We start from the raw sequence: 21,689 nt of genomic DNA on the forward strand, positions 1-21,689 counted from the left end.
TGTGGGATGGAACTCTGTGATATGGCATGGAATGCCATGGTACAGTATTGATGTGTCACAGCATGGCCTGGCACATTACAGCAGGGGGTGGTGCAGTTTGGTGTGGTGTGGCACCGTAGCCCAGCACAGCCTAGTCTGGTGTTTGTTGGAGGCTCCATCCCTAGTGCCATATAGGCATGGGCAAAGCACAAGGACCATTGTCCCCATACTTGCCCTGGCCATGCACAGCAGGACAGTGGCAGGACTGTGCCAGGATAATGCCAGGACAGAGCCAGGATTGTGCAACCATTGTGCCAGGATGGTGCCAAGGCTCCCCCAGGCCATGAGAAGAAAATGCTGCAGCCACTGTGTCCCCTTTGAGCTGGATTGGAGTGAGTTGGACACATCCTGCATTGCTACACCTGGCAGGGTGGGGAAGAGGCTCATCCCCATGGGATGTAGCTAGACAGGATGGGGTGAGAAAGCAGGGAACAGGCAGGGTGCAGACAGGGAGATGAAGGTAGCGTGCAGGAAGCAGTCTGGGGAAGGTGCAGGTTCTCCAGAAAAATGGCCTGTTCCCCACCTTGGTGTCCAAGGTGGTGCTGTAAGCCTAGGGCTGTTGGTGTAAGATCTATTCAAACCAGCATCTCTTCCTTCCTCCCAGTGGACTCCAGCTGCAAGTGGAAAGGGCAGGGGTGAAACACATTTAACTGTGGAAATGGAAAAAAATCACTAGGAGAAGACAGAGGAGAAAGGAGAGGGAGACTGAAGGAGTGAGAAAGGCTCTGTGCCACCAGGGAATGGCTGAAGGCCTTGGATGGAGACCAACTGCAGCTGGGCTGGTGGCACCACTGGCAAAATGAGCCAGTGGCCACCATGAATACCCTCCATCCCCACCATGCACCACTGGCCCAAGGCAAATTCACCCCATCCCTGTCTCTACCCCATTTCCATCAAGAAAACCAGACAAAAGATTTTATTTTATTATTTTCTAGTACATGGAGCCAGGGCAGGTGAAAGTCAGGGGGAGAGTGTTGCCTGCATCCCCCATACCGCCCCTGGCACTGCCTTGGCATTACCAGCTCCTTCCAGCTCTGGCACCCTGGTTGTCACTGGCATGGGGACACCAAGGCTCCAGTACTCACCCCCAATCACAAACTCACTCACAATGGTAGCACTGGGTGCTGTTCCCAGTACTGGAATGTGCTGGGGACAGGGGCAGCCCAGTGTGTGCTAGAGGGCTTAGGGAGTTCTGCTGGGCAGGCTTTGGCTCATGTCTGCCAGGGACCTGCTTCTGACAGTTTCACCTTCTGAAGGCTTTTCCGCACCTGCAGGAACTCAGGTTGAGGGTCTGGCTCTGGCCCAGCCACCTCCTGCTCATGCTGCAGGAGGGGCAGCCAGGGGGCCTGCTTGGGATACCCCCAGACCTCCCAATGACCCAGCTGTCTCCTGACACAAGTATTCCTTCCAGCTGTCACCATGACCTGGTCACTGCTAGCCATCCCATGACCCATGTCCACCCCATCCAGCTTCCTTCAGCAACTCCTTAAGTTCCCTGGACATTACTCAGACCAACAGCCCTATCAGCACTTGGCTGTCCCTAGGAAAGGATATAGCTGGATGGACATGTGGAGGATGGATGGATGGATGGATGGATGGATGGATGGATGGATGGATGGATGGATGGATGGATGGAGAATAGAGAAATAACAGATACAGGGATGCATGGATGGATGCAGGGATGGACAGAGGAGGGAAGAATGGTGCAGGGATGGAGGGATGGAGCATACAAGGACACATGAATGGAGAGATGGATGGTCTCCATCACCCCTGGCATCCCCATTGTCCTTGGGGTATCCATCATGCCCCATCCCCATTCCCCTGGGTCCCGCAGCCCCATAACCTAGTGCCAGCACCCACCCAGAACTGTGCTGCTCCTCAAGGCATTGTCACCTTGGCAAAGTTGTCACCAGTAGGGATCAAATCAACCCCCAATGTTCTTCCTGCTGGTAGCTGTGGCTGGCCATGGTGGCTAGGTGCAAGGGAGCAGGAGGAGAATGGTTATTCTCCAATGGATATGCTCCTTGTTAGCTCTGGAGCCTAAGAAGGGCAAGGGGTCTTCAGGCTGAATACCTGGCACTGGACAGGCACTGGAGCCTCCTGGGGACACAGTGAACACTGGGAGCATCAGACTCACTTGGGGAGGACTGGGTACACTGAGGATATTTGGAACACTGGGTGTACTGGGAGCACAGGGTTTGCTGGGAGCACTGGGACTGCTGGGGCCACTGGGACACTGGGAACACTGAGACCTTTAGGTTTGCTGGGGGCCCTGAGAACACTGGGGGCACTGGGGACTGCGGGGGCCACCAGGACCGCTGTGAGAACACTGGGGCCAGTGGATACACTGGGAACACTGGGGGTACTGGGGTCACTGGGAAGACTGAGACAACTTGGGGCACTGGAGTCTGCTGGGGGTACTGTAAACACAGGGACCACAAGGACTACTGGTAGGCACTGAGAACCGTGGGGGGCCTCAGTGGGAGGGGGATTGCTGTGAGCACTGGTAGCACTGATGTTGGGTGCACTGGGAACACTGGATTATGTGGGTTACTGTGGGGGCTAAAGGTTACTGGAGAAACTGGGCTAGGGACTGGATGCACTGCGTGTTATGGGAGGTACAAGGAGTTACTGGGTACACTGGGGGTCAATATGGAGGCTTATGGGGGATAGTGGGATGGGAATTAGATGGCAGATGATATTACTGGGAAGGACTGGGATACTGGAGGCAATGGGGTTTATCGGGGGACCTGTGTTACTGAAGAGGACTGGCAGTTATTGGGAGGGCTGGGATGGGGACTAGGTGCTTGGAGAGGGGGCCTTAGAATTAGACTGGGAGTTACAGGGGAACCTGGGGGTCAGATTGCACTGGGGGTTACTCCACTGAAAGCTGGAATGAAGACTGGTTGCACTTGGGTGGTATTGGGCTACTGGGAGGACTCAGGGTTAGTGGGAGTTCTGGTGGGTTACTGGGTCACTTCCATGGGGACTCGTTGCACTGGGGAGGTACTGGGAAGACTGGGGCTTACTTACTGGGGCTGGGATGAGCACTGGGTGCTGGAAGGTTATGGGGAGATTGTGAGTTACTGGGCAATCCAGGAGTCACTGGGGTCTGGTTGCATTGGGGACTTACTGGGAGGACTGGGAATTACTGGGAGTACTGGTGTGTTACTGGGAGGACTGGAATGGGGACTGGCGGGTTACTGGAAGGACTGGGAGGGTTACTGGGAATAGTGAGGGGTCATCGAGGTCTCAGATAGGGACTTGTCACACGCGGCTGAGTACACAGGCAGCTCCTACGTGGAGCGGGCGTTACTAGCGCTCGGGTTTACTGGTGCTGCGCACGCATTTCCTCCGATAGGCGCTCGATTGAGGCCGCCTGCTCCGTAGGATCCGTGTCGGGCGGGTCGGCGCTCGGCCGGCCGCGCCTGTCGTCCGCTTCCGCTGTCGCGTTGGCGCTGCGGAGGCCCGGGAGGGTCCGGGGGCGCCATGACCAACGGTGGGAACGGGGAGCCTGGGGGTCAGGGGGTACCATGGGGGGCCTGGGGAGAATAGGGGCAGGCATAACCAGTGCTGGGAACGGGGGAACGAGGGGTTGTGGGCGGACGGGAGGGTCCAGGGGCCGCCATGGCTGGTGGTGGGAACTAGGGGAATGAACGGACCGGGGAGTCCGGGCGGGTCCGGGGCCTCAGAGACCAACGAGGGGAGGGGGGAGTTTTGGGGGTTCCGAAGGCGGAGGTCTGATGGGGCGCCCTAGGGGGAAGACTCGGGTACCGGCGGGCGGTGGGGGAGACGGGGCTGACGTGGGGGAGGTACTGGGAGGAGCTTTGGGAGACGACTGGAAGAGTGTCCCTTTGGGCGTGGGATACTGGGAGTTCCGAGTGCTTTCGGTGGGGATACTGTTCCCAGTATGTCTATGTCCCTTTTCAGGGGGATCCTGGGAAGTCTGCATCCCCCTCATAGAACAGAGATAGGAGGTTGTTCACACGGAGTGTGGGGGTCCCCTTGGAGGGGGTTTGGGCAGGGGCTCTGGGTGCCCCCTGACCCCTCCCCGACCGACCTTCCTGCAGTTTACTCGCTGGATGGGCTCCTGGTGTTCGGGCTGCTACTGGTTTGCACTTGTGCATACCTGCGGAAGGTGCCCCGACTGCGCACCTGGCTCCTGTCCGAGCGCAGGGGCGTCTGGGGAGTCTGCCACAAGGGTGAGGGGCACTGGGGGCGCTGGGAACACTGGGTATGGCACGGGTTTGCTGGGAACACTGGAATGGGGGCACTGGGGACGCTGGGGACACTAGGTATGGCACGGGTTTGCTGGGAACACTGGAATGGGGGCACTTGGAACACTGGGGTACAGGATGGGGCTGCTGGGATCACTGGGGTCGGGTCTGGGACTGGGGCACTGAGTCCAGGATGGGGACGCAGAGATCTGGGATGGGGGCTTTGGGGTCTGGGATGGGGACGCCGGGTTATTGGGAATGGGAACAGTGGGGTTTGGGATGGGCTCACGGGGATTCAGGATGGATCTGGGATGGGGACATGGGGCCTCACCCCACTGTGTCCCACCTGCAGCTGCTGTGATTGGGACCCGTCTGCACGTGGCTGTGTCCGTGTCTTGTCTTCTCATGGCCTTCTACGTCCTTGTGGGAGAGTGACCGCATGGGGAGCTGCTGGTGACGTGGGAGAGACCCTGGGACCAACTAGAGATCTTGTGACTGATTCTGAAGACCCCAGTATGGACCAGAGACCCCGGTACTGATCCCACTGTCCCAGTACCAACCAGAGACACCGGTACTGACCCTGAACCACCCCCAGTCCTGCCTCTAGCAGCAATCTGGATCATGTATGTGGCAACCCAGGGACCATCATGTCCCATCGGCCTCCGTGAACCCACCGAGGGCAACTATGGGGGCCAACAGAGCACCTTTGGACTGTTGGAAAATGATTTCTCGTGAATTCTGTAGAGAAGTGGGTGAAAGGACCCCCAGGACTGGGGGACCCAGCTCTGCCTTGCTAGCCCCTTCTCTTGACTCTGAGCAGGATCCTAGTGCAATCATGGCAGGCTGTGGGGGCCAAGCAGGGCCCCTCTCCCTGCCATTATTGGCATCTTCCTATGCTCCTGCAGCGTGGAGGCCCCTCAGGGGGGGTCTTGTTCTGCAGTGGGGGGTTGCTGATACTCCCAGGTTGTAAATACCGGACTACCACATACAAATAAAGTGGGGGTTCTTCTGTGGCAGTGCTGGCCTGGGAGTCCTGTGGGGTTTTGGAGGGGTCCTGTGGGACTGGTGCCCTTATGGGGGTCTTGTGGTGTGGGTTAAGGGTCCCATTGTGTGTGTGTGAAGAGGTCCTTGGAGGCTGGCTCCAGTGGGATGGAGGGCTTGCAGAATTATGGGGGTCCTGGGCTGGGGAGGATTTGTGCAGATAAAGTGAGAGGGGCAGCTGTGCAGTAGGGAATTGTTGAGTGGAGGCTCCCGTCCCGGTTCGTCCAGCTCTCTGGGGCCGGGAGCCCCAGTGAGGGGCACGAGGGGCTGTGCCCTCCACCAGGTGAGTGTGCCCGGCCGCACCTGCGCGCACATCGCTGTACCGTGTGTGTGCCCGGGAGACACGGTGCATAGCGGTCCTCCGGGCGGCAGAGGGCGCCCTGTAGCGCTGCGTAACTTTCCCGTCGTGCCCTGCGCGTCTACGGTATATAAAGGCCAGGACCGGAAGTGGCGGGTGGTTGCGTGAGTGAGTGAGTGAGTGAGTGAGTGAGTGAGTGAGTGAGTGAGTGAGTGAGTGAGTGAGTGAGTGAGTGAGTGAGTGAGTGAGTGAGTGAGTGAGTGAGTGAGTGAGTGAGTGAGTGAGTGAGTGAGTGAGTGAGTGAGTGAGTGAGTGAGTGAGTGAGTGAGTTTGTGTGAATCAGGGGTGTCCGTGTGTGTGTGAGACGCCAACCACACTCTCTTCCCTACACGTTGATCTTATTCGATCGGCCGGGCCCCGCCGGGCCGAGGTGAGAAGAAAGCGCCGCGAAGCCCTCGGGCGCTGTGCGGCTGGGCCGGGCGGGATGAGTCGATCAGATAGGCGAGGCCACGGCCGATGAGCGCCCTGCGATTCTGACCCGCGCCCACGTCTGCAGCTCCGGGGCCGGCAGCGACCCGGCCCGACAGCGACGGGAGACGAAATGCCCTAGCTTCATTCTGGCATATCCAGCGCCGGGCCATGTGGGGAGACGGCAAGCTGGCCCTGCACCAAACTCCGTGCGGGCTTTGCAGGGGTCTGCCAGCCTTGCGGGGCCCTGCGCATTCCGTGCCATGCTGGGAGTCGTTCCCCGGGCCCTGCCGTTGTGTGGGGCACAAAAGCTAAACACGGGGCTGTGTTGGCACCGTGCCATGTGTGTGAGATGGGCGTGGACGCTGCGGACTTGCATGAGACCTGTGAGCTCCATACAACACGTTGTGTGACACCATGAGCATGGCCTCTGTTTTATTGAGTGTGTATGGTGATGGGGATAGCCACGGTGGTGACTAGAGGATGGCCACAAGGGGACAACCACGGTGATGACTGGGGGATAGCCATGGTGCTGACAAAGCTGTGATGGTAACCAGGGGACAGCCACAGTGGAGTCAAGTACAGTTGTGCTGGTAATGAGAGGATGGCCATGGTGATCACAGGAGATCAACTGTGGTGATAGCAAGAGGATGGTGGTGAAAAGGGGACAGTAGGGTAGGTGACCAAGGGTGGTGACAAGAAGATAGGCATGAGAGGACAGCCACAGAGGAAAAAAGGAGATGGCTGTGGAGATGAGGGAACAGCAGTGATTCTGGCGTTACTTGGAGTGGCAGCTGCGGTGGCTGCTGATAGTGGCCCTGCTGTGGGGACATTCTGAGAAGGGGGTCACCAGGTTAATGGTACTTGGCAGGCTTCATCTGCCAAGGTGACACTGAAGATACTGTGAGGTATGGCCACTCCATACCACTGTCTCCAGCTGTGGCATAGTAGGCATGGGGTTGTCCCTTACTGTGGCTGTGTCCCTGCATGTCCATGGTACTTGCTGACGTCCCTGTGCCACCACAGATGGATAAGTGTAACCTGTGTTTCCCAACCCACAGGATGACCCTGTGCCACCAGAATTGGGACCTCTGTGTTGCCTTAGCAGCTCTGTCCCCCATGTCCTCTTGTGACTGTGGCCCCCATATGCCTGCGTCCCCCATCTCCCTGTGTCACCATATCAGCTGTGTCCTCCATGTCCCTTGTGTTCACATATTGCCTATATCCTTCATGTCCCCCTATGTCCCGCATCTCCCTGTGTTCCCATGTGCTCCCTGTGTACCAGTGCCTCTCTGTAGCCCCATATCAGCTGTGTTCCTGTGCCCCCCCATCCCTCATGTGCCAATATCCCCTGTATCCCATGTTTCTCTGTCCCCCATTCTCCCATATCCCTTTTATTCCCCTTGTCCTGTGTCCTTCATCCTCTTGTGTTCCTGTATCAGCTCTGTACCCAGTGTCCCTGATGTTACTGTGTCCCCCGTGTTCTTATATCCCTTGTACCCTCTATGTCCCTTGTGTCCCCATGTCCAGAATATGCAGCCACATGTATCCGTGTGCAGTGGGGCTGGCCCAGCTCCCTGAGGACACCCTGGGGGGCACAAGAGAGGGACACAATCCCCGGTGAGGTAGAGGTGACTCCGGGGGGCTCATGACCTTCCCTCACCATGTCCGGGTCCACGTCCAGCCCCGGGAGGGCGGGAGGAGGGGCTGTTCCGGGGGGCGGGGAGGCAGGGGTGTGGCGCCCCGAGACGGTCCTGGTGCTGTCTCTGGAATAACATTCCCAATTACGTTCCCAGGAATAAATTCCCGATGCAGTTCCCGGGAACTCCGGGGATTACATTCCCAGTCCCATTTCTCACTCCCAAGGATGATGGATTCACGGTGCCGTTCTTATGGATGACACTCCCAGTGTCCATGCCCGGCGCCAATCTCGGGATACCATTCCCGGAGTCCTGTTCCCGTTTCCATTCCCGGGTATAATTTTGGGGGTGCCGTTCCTGGGAGTTCCATTCCCGTGTCTCTATTCCTAATACCGAAGCGCGGTGTGCCATTCCCATTCTCGATGCCGATTCCTGGTGCCGTTCTCATGGCGAGCATTCCCGGAGGCGATGCTGGCTGTCGTTCCAGGGGATTCTATTCATGATCGTTCCCAGGGGTTCCGTTCCCGGTGCCCGTTCTCGAGGTGCTGCACAGTGCCGTTCCCGGGGGGTCCTCTCGCGGTGCCTATTCCCGTTGCCGGGGGCAATGCCGGGTGCCGTTCCCGGGGACAGGGGCAGGTGGCGGCAGGTGCGCGGAGGCCGGGCCGTTGGCGGGGGCGGGGCCGCGGTGCCGGTGCTCGCACCGGCCGAGCTGGCGCCGTTGCCACCACCGTTGCCGCCGCCATGGCCGGTACCGGAGCCCGGTGGACGCTGCTGGCGCTGTGTCTGGCTGTCACCGTATCACCGGGACGCACGGGGGAGCAGCTACACGTCTGCAAGGAGGTACCGACGCCGGGAATGGCGGGGGCGGGGGGACGCGACCGGTATCATACCACTGCCATCATACGACCACCCCCAAATTCCCCGCACAGACGGATGAAACGGAGTCCCGGAGCACGTGGAGGCTGCTCCCTATGGGATGGGGGCGACAGGTTGGGGTCAGGGGACCCTGTGGCACCAGGATGGGGCGTCTCCTATAGCGGGGAGGGACTGGCCGACCTCTTGGGGGCCCGGGGAGGGGGCTTTGCTCCCAGCGGGTTGGCCAGTCCCCGAGGGTCTCCTTGGGGAGCCCAAATGGAATCACCCCATCATCATCCCCAAGTTCTTACCCCATAGACACATTGGGGTCTCCCCAAACCTTCCCTGAGTGCTGCTGGGGGGTGACAAGGAGTGGGGGGAACAATCCCAATAGCCACGTGCCATTCCCAGCCCAGCACACTGTGGCCAATGTATCCTATGAAGGAAAACTGTCACTCACCAGGATCTGTCCACCTTGGGGACAGCAGGTGAACCCCCAAATACTCTCCCTGGGTTGTCTGTCTCGTCCCACCCCCCGATTTTCTTTCCTCAGACCTGTGACTGCTTTTAATCTGGGCCAGGAATTTTTTTTTTTTCCTGTGATCCAATTATTTTTGTCTGTGTTCCATGATCCGGAGCTGGAAACAATAGACTGGGCTGGCATCTGCCCCAGGAGTGATCAGTCCCCCAGAGGGGTTGTCCTCTGTCCTTCACTAGGGACAGCTCTTCTCCCTCCCTTGGCCAAAGCAGAGTGACAGTGGCAGTTTGGGGTGCTCTCCACCCTCAGAGCCACCCTGGGGCTGATTAGGTCAATTTATGTAGATTTAATAAAAGCCTGGAAAAGTTTAGGAAGAGATGAAAAAATACCCTCTCTCCAAGGAAATCCCTTGGGGCTGAGAGCAATGTAGTAGCTCATGGCTGCTGAATTTGGGGTGACCCTCTGGGTACCAAAAGGGTGGCTGGGACCTTCCTCTGTGTCCCTGGGCTGGGGGAGCTCTATGCTGCCTATACATGGGCAGGGGTTGCTGCAGGCATCTCTCTGTCTCCACTTTTTCTTCTCCACCCCACTTTTACCTCTCCAATCCCTTTTTCCTCTCCACAACCCCCTATCCCCCTCTCCTCCCCCCGCCTTTGCTACGTTTCCAGCTGACGGGAACATCAAAGCAGTTGTTTTCTCATCAACCTGCCACGCTCCAGCAGCCACTGGGAGCATGAAGCTGCAGCACCAGCTCTGACACCCCAGAGCTGCTGTGAGGGAGTGGGGAGGTCCCTCTGTTCCCTAAGCCCCAACACCACCACCAGATGTGGCCTTCACCCTGCCCACGCCATCTGTCCCTGGTGTCACCTAGCCAGCCTTAAGCCAGTACAGCTTGGCGCAGCTGGCGGGACGGAGGGGTCATGGTACCCCTACTGTCCCCAGCATTTCCCACTTCCTCCTAGTCCCCCTTGCTCTTCCCCCTATGCCTGGGATGCTCTCAGTCCGTATCCGGGTTGTACCACAGCTGTTTGATGAGCAAAGTTTGTCACGGCCATGCCAAGGCACACCGAAGGTATGACAGTGCCATGTGCTCCCAGGATCATGGGGGAGGCGCAGCAGTTCACCCCCATGCCAGAGAGGGGGTGCAGGGATGTTGCTGCTCCGAGGCTCCTGGGCAGCCCCAGCCAGATCATCCCCTCACCCACAGCACCCCCATTTCCCAGCATCCTCCCATACTGGCCTCCCCTCCCTCCACAATACTCCCCCATCCTGAGCATCCCTCTGATCCCCAGCTCTCCTCAATCCAGAGCATTTTCTACCCAAATCACCCCCGTTTCCCAGCATCCCCCCACACTGAACTCCTCCCTGCCCCAGTATCCCCTGTATCCTGAGCACCCTTCCAAACCCCCCTCAGCAGGCCCTGGGCGCCTCAGGACATTGTCACACCTTAACTCAAAACCATCCCTTCAAGGCACAGCTGGGCCCAGGGGGCAGCCCCTCTCAGGGAGCAACTCCCCCCCATCGTTGCCTCTCCTGTCTCCTGCAGTCCGAGTACCACTACGAGTACACAGCATGTGACAGCTCAGGCTCACGCTGGAGGGTGGCTGTACCACACACACCTGGACTCTGCACTGGCCTGCCCGACCCTGTCAGGGGCACTGAGTGCTGTGAGTTTCTGACCAGAAATGGGATGGGGTCAGGTTGAGGGATAGTAATGGCAGGGATGGGAAATGAGGGTGAGGGGAGGGAGAGAGCAGGGAGACAAGCACAGCCATTGTTGACTCCAGTGCAGGCAGCAACAGGAGGTTGGAATGGTATCAGTGGGATGGAATCCCTCTGGGATGGGATGGCAAAAGAACTACAAATACTATGATGGAATAGGAATTACACACACACAGACTGCCTGGGATGGGATGAGAAGGACAGGAACCACACACACACAGGTGTTGTGATGGGATGGGATGAGAAGGATTAGAATCGTGCATACAGGGATGGGATGGGATGGGATGGGATGGGATGGGATGGGATGGGATGGGATGGGATGGGATGGGATGGGATGGGATGGGATGGGATGGGATGGGATGGGATGGGAATCACACATACCATCATGGAATGGGATGAGAGGGATGGGAATCACACACACACTGGGATGGAATTCCACTCATTGCACACAGGTGCCAGGACAGGATGAGCAAGGTGAGAATCCCCCTCACACATTCGTTCACCAGGATGGGATGAGAGAGATGGAAATCACACGCACACAGGCACTAGGATGGGATAAGAGGGATGGAAATCATACACACACATGCATGAGGATGGGAGGAGAATCACACACACAGTCACCATATGGAATGAGAGCGGTGAGAATCCCACCACACACACTTCGATGGAAATCTCCCTATTGCACACATGCACCAGGATGGGATGACGAAGATGAGAATCCCCCTCACACAAACTCACTCACCAGGACGGGATGAGCAGGATGGGAATCCCAAACAGATGCCCCCCAACTTTGTGGGTGCCTTGGCTCCATGGCAGAGCATTACATCCTGCCTGGATTGGGCAGAGCTGGGCGTCAGATACCAAAACTCATGGATGGGGGGTTGCCTTTGGGGGATGGTCAGAATGGGGGATCCCAGCATCTCTACCACTTGGGAGCACTTGGAAATGTGGAACTGAGGGTGATGAGGCTGTAGCAGCATCAGGGGATCGGGAGTAACCCACCATACCCTGTGCCCCTGTGTTTTGGTTTGAAAGACAGGTGTTTGCTAAGGAAAGCAGAAGCTTCCTCTTGAACTGAAAAAATGTGATTCTTCCTTCCTACAGATTATTATGATTTTGAAATTAAGGGAGTTTTCAGGCAAAGATATGGGGATAGAAATAACAGTTCTTTACTAGTATAACTAACAAGACAAACAAGAACAACACCAGCTATGAAATTACCCACAAACAGAACAGTAACTCAGTCCCAGTGTTTTTTGGCTGCAGGCACCTTTTCCCTGAGCTGCAGTTCCCGGTGCTGGGGGCGGGCGGGTCCCACAGAGCTGCAGGAGGGCTGGGGGTGATGGCAGCGCTGTCCCAGGGGGAGAGAGAGATGGAGAGAGACCCCTCTGCTCATGGTGTCGGTCCCAGTGCTCAGCAGAGTGCTGGATGGTGGCAGGTTACAGCGAGAAGGCAGCAGGGCAGGGTCTGACAGCAGTGAGGATGGCTCCTGGCGCTGGGATGGCAGGGATGGGACAGATGCAGCAATCGTCCTTCTCGTCCGAACTCTGCGGGGGAAATGGGCCGAGCCAGAGCCTTCGGTTTCCTCTTCTGGCTGTTTGAATCTCGCGGGGTTTCCCTTTTTCTCTCCCCTCCCCCTTGCCACCAGGGCCCAGTCAACAGGTATCTTAGCATGACAATGGGGAAAATTCAACAGAGGGAAAAGGGAAAGAACCAATCCCCAACACCCTGTCTCCATTGGCAGCATTCTCCTGCAAGGCGGGTGAGTTCCTGGAGATGCAGACACAGATGTGTCGGCCCTGTGCTGCTGGCACCTACTCGCTGGGCACTGGTGTCCGCTTCGATGAGTGGGACGAGGTGCCCCATGGCTTCGCCAACGTGGCCACCAATCTGGAAGTGGATGACAGCTTTGGTGATGTGGCAGAGAACTGCACAGCGTGAGTCACTGTGTCACTGGCTAAAAGGCCAGTAGATGGGCACCTGGCATGTCAGGTCTGGATGCAGGGCACAGCAAGAGCATCCAGAGCAGGATGGGTGTGACACCTCTGTGCATCCATAGCACCTGGCTGCTCTGATGCCTGGCTGCCCCCTGCCTTCTGTCATCCTGCCCTGGGAGGTGACACCAGCAGGGCATTACAGGGGGACCCTGGTCACGGGAAGGGAACGCCCAGCAGCATCACACCAGCCCCCCCCCCCCCAAAGTGGCAGGACCTCAACCATATAGCACCCCCACATTAGCATTTCTCAGAGATGGAGCACCCACGGAGGTCCCCACAGCACCTATGGGGATCTCTACAGCACCCCTGTGCCACCAGCCAGTGCCTGTATTTACCACCAGAGCCTCATTGGCAACCTCTGAGTTCTTTTGGTTGTGCTGGCAGCCACCAGACCCTCCCAGTTGTTCCACAGCCATTAAATCTCCTACCCTCCAGTAGCACCAGCAGCCACCAAACCCTCCTACTTGTACCACAGCCATCAAGGCCTCTCAGTTGTACCAGCAACCATGAAACCATCCCAGATATACTGACAACCACCAAACCCTCAGTTTACTGGCACCACCACACTGCCCCATTGATGCCTCTCTCAGCCATTCCCTACTCCCAGCAGCATGTAACTCATCCAGCCACCTTCCCAGAGCAAGGGGATGCCACTTTCTTCTCCTTGCAGTCCACATGACTCTCAGCAGACCAGGGGATTCTCCCCAGGGATATGTGTCTAGCCACCACACCTTGCAATATCCCCAAGCCCCTGTGCCCCACATTTCCATTTCCTGAGGACCCTCCCAGCTGTCCCTACAATCCCTGTCCTGCCCGCTGCGGGGTCAAGAGTGGTGACAGGATCCCCAGGGCCATGTCACTTGCCCCAGGTCAACGTGGGTGCCACTGGGGGACTACGTGGCATCCAACACGGATGAGTGCATAGCCACCCTCATGTATGCTGTGAGCCTCAAACAGTCGGGGACTGTGACCTTCGAGTACATCTACCCTGACAGCAGCATCGTCTTCGAATTCTTTGTGGGTGACAGGGGCAGGGATGGAGGATGTGGGTCCCTGGGAACATGGGAAGGTCCTTGGGGGCATGGGAATGGTCTCTTGGGACATGGAGGGGCCCATGGGGATATGGGAGAGGGTCCTAGATGACATGAAGGTATCTGTAGGTACATGGAAGGGGTCCCTTGTGACCTGAGTGGGTCCCTGAGGAGATATCTGGTGATGTGACAGGGATCTCTGGGCTCATGGGGAAGGGGACCCTGGGGATATGAGAGTGGACCCTGGTGACATAAGGGGAGCCCTATGGGACATGGTTGTGGTTCATAGAGACATGAGGAGGGGTCCCTAGGAATATGCGAGGGTCCCTGGGAGCATGAGGCATGTCTCTGGGGACATGTGGGGAGAGCCTGTGAACATGGCGTCCCTGACACTCTCCCTGAAGGTGCAGAATGACCAGTGCCAGCCCACGGTGGAGGAGTCCCGCTGGATGCGGACGACAGAGAAGGGCTGGGAATTCCACAGCGTGAGTGTCTGGTGTGAGGTGACACTGGGAAGAGGTCCCTCGGTGTGTCCCGGCGTCTCTTGTCCCTCCCGTGGGAACAAGATGCTCCACGAGGCTGAGGAGGGGGCGGTGGGTGGTGACAGACGGAGGTGCCACACACTGGTGCCAGCCCCCTCCTCTGCTGCGGGATCTCCCACCCATAGAGCCAAACCCATCCCTGGCACTGGGATTACCCAATCCCATGGATCCTTCTCCCAGGTGGAGCTGAGCCGCGGGAACAACGTGCTGTACTGGCGGACCACCGCCTTCTCCGTCTGGTCCAAGGTGCCTAAACCGGTGCTGGTGAGGAACATCGGCATTACAGGTGGGTGGGGGCAGGAGGGCGGGGCTCGGGGGTCGCGCACTCCCCTCTCCGCTGCCTGAGTCTCCTCCCGCTTCCAGGGGTGGCCTTCACGTCCGAGTGCTTCCCCTGCAAGCCCGGCACCTTCGCCCCCGCCGCCGGCTCAACCGCCTGCCAGCCCTGTCCCGCCGACACCTTCTCCGGCAAAGGGGCCACCGCCTGCCAGCCCTGCGATCCCGACACCTACGCCGGTGAGAGGGGACACTCGGGGCTCCCCCTCTCCCAGAGCTGTCCCTCTAGTATGTGACCCTGGGAAAGGGAGGGATGATGTGGGAAGCAGGGGTGACCTGACATCCCCTGGTGAAGAGAGTGTTGGGGCCCCTCACAAGCCTGGCACAATGCTAGTGACGGGGCCACCCTTAGGGGTCCCTTCGTCCCCCCATTCTGCGCTTCAGGAGTGGCCCTGGGGGAGGGAGAGATGGTGTGGGGAGTAGGGAGCACTCACTACCCCTTGACTGGGAGGGAAGACAAGTACTCGTCGCATGGTGGGAACAGCGCTGGGGTCCCCTGGCTGTGCTGGCTCACCCGCCGTGTCCCCGTTGGCAGAGCCTGGCTCGGGGTCCTGCAAGCCACGGCCCCCCTGCACGGACAAGGATTTCTTCTATACCCACACGGCCTGCGACGCCGACGGGGAGGTAATGCGGGGACACCCCGGGGTGGTCCCCCGGTCCCTCGGTGTCCCCACCGGCTCACCCACTCCCCCTGGGCAGACCCAGCTGATGTACAAGTGGGCAGAGCCCAAGATCTGCAGCGAGGAGCTGCCGCAGGCGGCCCGGCTGCCACCCTCGGGGGTGAAGACCCGGTGCCCCCCCTGCAACCCTGGCTTTGCCAAAGGCAACGGCAGCACCTGCCAGCCCTGTCCCTACGGCTCCTATTCCAATGGTTCTGGTAAGGCAGCCCCGTCACTGTCCCCAGAGTGTGACTGGGGCAGCCCGAGCTGTCAGGGGGAAGGTGGGTGCTACTCCAATGCAGGGTTGTCCCCTCCTGTCCCTATGGATCTAATGACACCCTCATCACTGTCCCCAGGGAGTAAATGGGGTCTCTGGGGCTGCCAGGGGTAGGTGAGTGCCACCTTAGTGCAGGGTTGTCCTATCCTGTCCCTATCATTGTTCCTAAGTGGTGACCATGTGGTGGCACCCCAAACTGACAGAGAGAAAGGTGGTACCACCCTGCAGGGCTGTCCCTTTGTATCCAGTAAGAACATCCCAATTATTGTCCCCAAGAAGTAACTGGGATCCCTTGAGCTGCCAAGGGAAGGTGAGTGCCACCTCAGTACAGAGCTCTCCTCTTCTGTCTTTGTCATTGTCCCCAAGAGGTGGTTACCAGGGCATCCCATGCTGCAGGGAGGGGAATGTGATACCACTCTAGTGCGGGGCTGTCCCCTCTTGTCCCTATCAACTGGCTTCAAGGGGTAAGCAGGGCACCCCAAGCTGACAGAGGGGGAGGTGAGTGCCACCCCTGTGCAGGCCTTTTGCCTCCTGTCCCCAGCCTGCCTCAGTTGCCCAGAGGGCACTGAGCCAGTGCTGGGCTTGGAGTACAAGTGGTGGAACGTGCTGCCCCCCAACATGGAGACCACTGTGCTCAGCGGCATCAACTTCGAGTACAAGGGCATTGCAGGTAGTGGCAGAGGGCTGTCCCTTCCCTCTCCCCTGCCGGGGAACTGCCAGGGACCCCTCTGAGTGTCACTGCATCCCTGCAGGCTGGGAGGTAGCCGGGGACTACATTTACACGGCGGCTGGAGCCTCTGATAGTGATTTCATGATCCTCACGCTGGTGGTCTCTGGCTTCAGGTAAGGTGGGGACCACCACAAGGGTATCCCCAGGGAGTAGGGGGGACACATCCATGCGCCAGGGCTAGCAGTGTCCCCATGCTGTCCCCAGCCCTTCAAGCCCAATGCTGGAGGACACAGAGAGCAGAGAGGTGGCCAGGATCACCTTTGTTTTCGAGACGCTGTGCAGTGTTGGCTGTGAGCTCTACTTTATGGTGGTGAGTGGGGAGACACAGCAGTTTGGGGGGAACACAGTGAATTGGGGTTGTGCCACCATCCCCCTGTCCACACAGGGTGTCAACTCACGCACCAACACTCCAGTGGAGACGTGGACAGGCTCCACAGGGAAACAATCTTATACCTACGTGGTGGAGAAAAACGCGACCATGAGCTTCACCTGGGCCTTCCAGCGCACCCCCTACCATGAGGCGGTGAGGGACTGCTTTGGGAGGGCTGGAGGGCCCCTACTTTTGGGGTTCCAGTGGGGGGCGGGGGGCAGATGGTGATGGTGCTCTTGGTGCCAGGGCCGGCAGTTCACCAGTGATGTGGCCAAGCTGTACAGCATCAACGTCACCAACGTGCAGGGGGGGGTGGCCTCCTTCTGCCGCCGCTGTGCCCCCCAGCCCACTGGGTCCTGTGCCCCGTGTTCCCCTGGCAGTGCTGTGGACCCCAGCTCGGGCACCTGCCAGCCCTGCCCACCTGGCACCTACCTGCAGGGTCACCCCTCCGATGGGACACCCACCTGCCACCCCTGTGGCCCTGGCACATGCAGCAACCAGGTAACTGGGGGTGGCAGGGGGTTCAAGTGTCCCTAAGTGTCCCCATGGGTGATGCCAAGGGCCCCAGAGGAGTGACATCAGCCTCCCTCCACACCTAGGGTGTCCCAGATAGTGGCAGTGGCCAGCACCAGGAGGGTGACACCATCATGGGTGGGTGACACCATCATGGGTGGGTGACACCATCATGGGTGGGTGCTATCAGCTCCCCCAGTCATGCTGGATGCATGACTCTGTGTCCCCACAGAGGTGACACCAGCCACTTACAGCCATTTTGAGTGGGTGACAGGATGGGTGGCAGTGTGGGTGACAGTGTCTGACCCTGGGTGGGTGATGCCTGCCCTCCTTGGCCATTTTCAGGGAGGTGACACCAGCCCTGTGGTTGTCCTGGGTGGGTGACAAGGTGGGCGACAGTGTCTAATCCTGGGTGGGTAATGCCAGTCCCCCAGTGAGATGACACCATCCCCTCCCAGTCAGCCACCTCAGATGAATGACAGTATCTGACTCTGGTGCATAGCAGTGGGTGACCCTGGTGGGTGCCACCATGGGCCCTGCTGTCTTTGAGGGGTTGTGCCAGCTCTCCACAGTCCCCACAGGGGTGTCCCCAGTGGGTGGCATGGCCATCCCTTAGCTCCTTGTCCCTGTTGCCAGCTGCGATCACTATGCTACAACAACTGCAGCCTGGCATTGGCACTGCCAGGCCGGATGCTGCGCTTTGAGTTCCCGTCACTGGGCATGGGTGCCGGGGTGGGCACCGGACCCAGCTTCACCCCCAAGGGGCTGCCCTACAGCCACCACTTCCGCCTTAGCCTCTGTGGGCACCAGGTGAGACCTGTGTGGGCAAACACATGTGAACACATGGGAACACACTCAGGGGGTGGGCACAGACACAGAAGTGCAAACACAGGCACGTGGGTGGGCACTCAGGAGCGTGGGCACATGTGAGCAGAAGACCATGGAAACATGCATGCAGACATGGGAACACACCTGGGAAGGCACACAAGGGCACACACAAGAGGGCACAGGAACATGCATGTGTGTATGGGAACACACCTGGGCTCATGGGTGAGTGGTCAAGGGTACATAAATGCAAACATGAGCATACATGGGGGTGTGTGTCCACTCACAAGCACGTGAGTACAAACATGGGCACACACCTGAGCATGTGGATGGCACATAGGCATGCAGGCGGGCAGACATGGACACACATGTGCATATGTGCTCATAGTCATGCAGAAACAAGGACATGCATGCAAACACACATTCACACACACAGGTGTACAGGTTTGCAAATACAGGTGTACATGCAGTCACACCTGCACACAGGCACGCACGCACTTGTGCAGTCACGTGCACAGTCACGCACACATCTGCACAGTTGTGCAGACACGTGAACACTCATGCAGACACATGTGGACACTTGTGCAGCCACACCTGCACACCTACAGACCTTCACACCTACAGCCCTGCACACACAAATGCCAGTCACTTGTACACACATTCCCGCCCCACACACATATGCCATGTGTGTCCCTGCAGGGCAGGAAGATGGCCTCATGTGCTGACAATGTGACAGCAGGTCGGGGGGGCCCTGCCCGCGTGGTCACCTCTTATGTGTGCCAGGCCATTCTGGTGCCCCCTGACGTCACTGGTGCCCGCGCAGCTGTGTCTTCTCAGCCCATCAGCCTGGGTGACCACCTGCTGGGTGAGTGGGGGATCACCCTGGGGCACTGGGACACCCCGGGGTCACTGAGACACATGGGCAAGAGACACTGGAACACCTTGGTGGCATGGGCACACCAACACTGGGACACCCCAGTGGGACTGAGACACATGCATGGGACAGGGACTGGGGCACCCTTGTGGCACTGAGAATGGGACACCTTGTTGAGACTGGGATGCCCTCGCAGGACAGGGACCAGGACATCCCAGTGGCACTGGAACACATGGGTGGAACAGAGAGTTACATACTCCAGTGGCTCTCAGTTTGTCCACACTCTCCAGGCCTATTCTGGGAGTCGGACACCCTGGTGGGACTGGGACACCCCAGTGGCACTGGGAGTGGGATACCCTGGTGGGATTGGGACACTGGCACTCTGACACTATGTTATTTCAGCAGCACTGGGATACCTTGGTGGCACAGGGACATCCCAGTGGGACTGAAATACACCCTGGTGGGACTGGAATGCTACAGGGACACCATGTTTTGGATTGGGATGTTGTCACTGGTATACCTCGGTGGGATTGGGATACACTGCAGACAGTCACATTGGTGGAACCGGGACACCCCAGTGGGACTGGGACACTATGGTGTGACTTGAGACGCCCTGGTGGGACTGGGACACTGACACTGGGACACCCTGATGGGATTGGGATATCTTGGAGGCACTGGGACGCTAGAAATGGGACACTCTGGTGGCACGAGGACACTGGGATGGGAACACACCCTGCTGGGACTGGAGACACCCCTCTCTCCCTGTAGGTGTCACCACCAGCTCTGTTCTGGACAGCATCGTCTCTCCCCCAGAGCTCTTCCCCCCTGGCCATCCTGACCTGCCTGACATCATCTTCTTCTTCAGGTGCGGGCAGGTGACAGGGGGGTGACACCCACACAGTGCCCCCCACTGTCCTCCTGACTCCTCATGTCCCGTGGCAGGTCCAACGACATGACGCAGCCCTGTAGTGGTGGCCGGGCCACCACCATTCGCCTGCGCTGTGACCCCCTGCACCTTGGCACCAGCACTTTGGCTGTCCCCAGGTGAGGAGGGGACACTGGGGACCCCGAGGGGGTTTTGCATGACCCGAGCATCTCCTGCTGTCAGGGTTGGGCACATTCCTGGGGTGCTTCGCTTTGGAGACACCACTGTCACAGTGTCAGTGTCCCTCACTCTGAGATGTCACCCTGGCTGTTCCCAGGTGGGTGGGATGGAACACTGGGGACACCGAGAGGGGCTTAGGGGACTGTCAAAGTTATCCAAACATCTCCTGCTGTCATGGGTGGGCATGTCCCTGAGGTGCTTTGCTTTGTGGATGACATTGACATGATGTGTGTCCCTTACCTGAGGTGTCATCCTGGCTGTGTCACTGGCGCCCTGTGTACTCAGGTAGGCAGTGAAACAAAGGAGACCCCGTGGGAGGATTGGGGAGCCCCAAGGTCTCCTGCTGTCACGGGTAGATAGTTCTTTGGGATACTTCACTTTGGGAATACTGCTGTCATGGTGTCCCGACCCTGGGGTGTCACCTTGGCTGTACTCTCCACTTTGGAGTGTCACCACCACGTGAGCCCCCTATTTTTGCCCCTCCCCAGCAAATGCCCCGAGGGCACCTGCGACGGCTGCACCTTCCATTTCCTGTGGGTGACGGCCGAGGGATGTCCCCGCTGCTCCAGTTCCCACCACCGCCCCATCGTCGGCGCCTGTATCGGCGGCGTTCAGGTACCGCCCCGTGCCCCGGGCTGGGCTGCGGCTCCTGCAGCCCCTGAGCCCCCTTTCCTCCCCACCAGAAAACCACCTACGTGTGGCGGGAGCCCCGACTGTGCCACGGCGGGGATGCCCTGCCACCGCAAGTGATCCAGGCGTGCCGCAGCATGGATTTTTGGCTAAAAGTGGGAATTTCCACTGGGACGTGTGTGGCTGTCTTGCTGGCCGCACTCGCCGCTTATTTCTGGAAAAAGACCCAAAAGTGAGCAATTGGCGGCGGGATTTGGGGACACGGGGGGCTAGCTAGCACTGTCACGGTGTGGAGAGTGATGGCACCGCCTGCATTCCAGGTTGGAATACAAATATTCCAAGCTGGTGATGGACGCGGCGGCCCGGGAGAGCGACGTGACATCGCCCGACACCTGCGCCATCATGGAGGGGGACGACGCGGAGGACGAGCTGATCTTCGCCACCGAAATGTCACTTTTTGGAAAACTTAAAGCCCTGACGGCCAAGGTGAGGGATGGGGTAGGGGGATGGAAATAACCCTGGAGTAGCCACCGGACAAGCCATGGTGGGGGTGGGATTTGAGGATGGTCCGCCTCAATTCTCCACCTTGAGGGGCTCCGTGCCTGTTTCCCCAACCTGGAGACTCCGGGCCTCAATTTCCCCACCCCACAGCGGATGCCGGATGGATTCGACTCGGTCCCGCTCAAGACCTCATCCAGCAGCACCAATCAGGAGCTGTAATAGGACGGGGGTCACCTTCACATCCCCCAGCCCTCCCGGGAGTTGTGAGAGGGCAGAGGGGCATCCACGGACACCCTGTCCCCAGGCAGCTGTGAAGGGGGGATACCCACGGCCCACCCCCTGCCTCTCCCAGCGTGGCCTTAGGGACCTGCTTCGGACCAGAGCTTCATTATGGCTTCTGTATGTGTTGCCGTCCCCCCCCACCCATATCCTCCATCCCGAGCACCCAAAAATACCAAATACAGAAGTGGGGTTTCTATAAAGGTTCCGTGTGTGGGGGCAAACTGGAGGGGGGGGGGGGGGGGGGGGGGGAACGACACGCATA

The 21,689-nt window shown here is 58.8% G+C and overlaps 2 protein-coding genes and 1 non-coding gene across 4 annotated transcripts; all 3 read left to right on the forward strand.

Annotated features, from left to right (window-relative positions):
• The first annotated feature begins 3,483 nt into the window (after positions 1–3,483).
• Positions 3,484–5,272, forward strand: TMEM167B (transmembrane protein 167B). Its single transcript, XM_062509542.1, has 3 exons — positions 3,484–3,538; positions 4,110–4,241; positions 4,609–5,272. The coding sequence occupies exons 1-3, from the start codon at positions 3,529–3,531 to the stop codon at positions 4,689–4,691; spliced, it is 225 nt and encodes a 74-aa protein (XP_062365526.1). The 5' UTR covers positions 3,484–3,528; the 3' UTR covers positions 4,692–5,272.
• A 557-nt stretch (positions 5,273–5,829) lies between these two features.
• On the forward strand, positions 5,830–6,137 carry LOC134054240 (small Cajal body-specific RNA 2). Its single transcript, XR_009934019.1, has one exon. It is a non-coding gene; the product is annotated as a small Cajal body-specific RNA 2 (non-coding RNA).
• A 2,307-nt stretch (positions 6,138–8,444) lies between these two features.
• Positions 8,445–21,364, forward strand: ELAPOR1 (endosome-lysosome associated apoptosis and autophagy regulator 1). Of its 2 annotated transcripts, none has more exons than XM_062509530.1 (22): positions 8,445–8,543; positions 10,583–10,703; positions 12,503–12,695; positions 13,625–13,772; positions 14,191–14,271; positions 14,509–14,614; positions 14,692–14,841; positions 15,197–15,285; positions 15,361–15,538; positions 16,139–16,267; positions 16,350–16,440; positions 16,532–16,637; positions 16,713–16,850; positions 16,944–17,198; positions 17,847–18,020; positions 18,735–18,900; positions 19,678–19,774; positions 19,852–19,953; positions 20,503–20,629; positions 20,698–20,876; positions 20,965–21,130; positions 21,236–21,364. In XM_062509530.1, exons 1-22 carry the CDS (start codon positions 8,445–8,447, stop codon positions 21,362–21,364), a joined length of 3,024 nt encoding a protein of 1,007 aa, XP_062365514.1. The 2 variants fall into 2 exon arrangements, with proteins under 2 accessions (XP_062365514.1, XP_062365515.1); XM_062509531.1 differs by having other exon boundaries at positions 8,457–8,543; positions 21,296–21,364.
• Positions 21,365–21,689: the final 325 nt, after the last annotated feature.

Source organism: Cinclus cinclus, chromosome 27 (assembly GCF_963662255.1).
Source record: "Cinclus cinclus chromosome 27, bCinCin1.1, whole genome shotgun sequence".
Lineage (NCBI taxonomy): Eukaryota > Metazoa > Chordata > Aves > Passeriformes > Cinclidae > Cinclus > Cinclus cinclus.

Coding starts and splice junctions, on each gene's coding strand:
- ELAPOR1 (XM_062509530.1), top strand. CDS start 8,445: ATGGCCGGTACCGGAGCCCGGTGGACGCTGCTGGCGCTGTGTCTGGCT. Junction 15,539..16,138: donor CTCCTATTCCAATGGTTCTG/GTAAGGCAGCCC, acceptor TCCTGTCCCCAG/CCTGCCTCAGTTGCCCAGAG. Junction 16,441..16,531: donor CTGGTGGTCTCTGGCTTCAG/GTAAGGTGGGGA, acceptor TGCTGTCCCCAG/CCCTTCAAGCCCAATGCTGG.
- TMEM167B (XM_062509542.1), top strand. Junction 4,242..4,608: donor CTGGGGAGTCTGCCACAAGG/GTGAGGGGCACT, acceptor TCCCACCTGCAG/CTGCTGTGATTGGGACCCGT.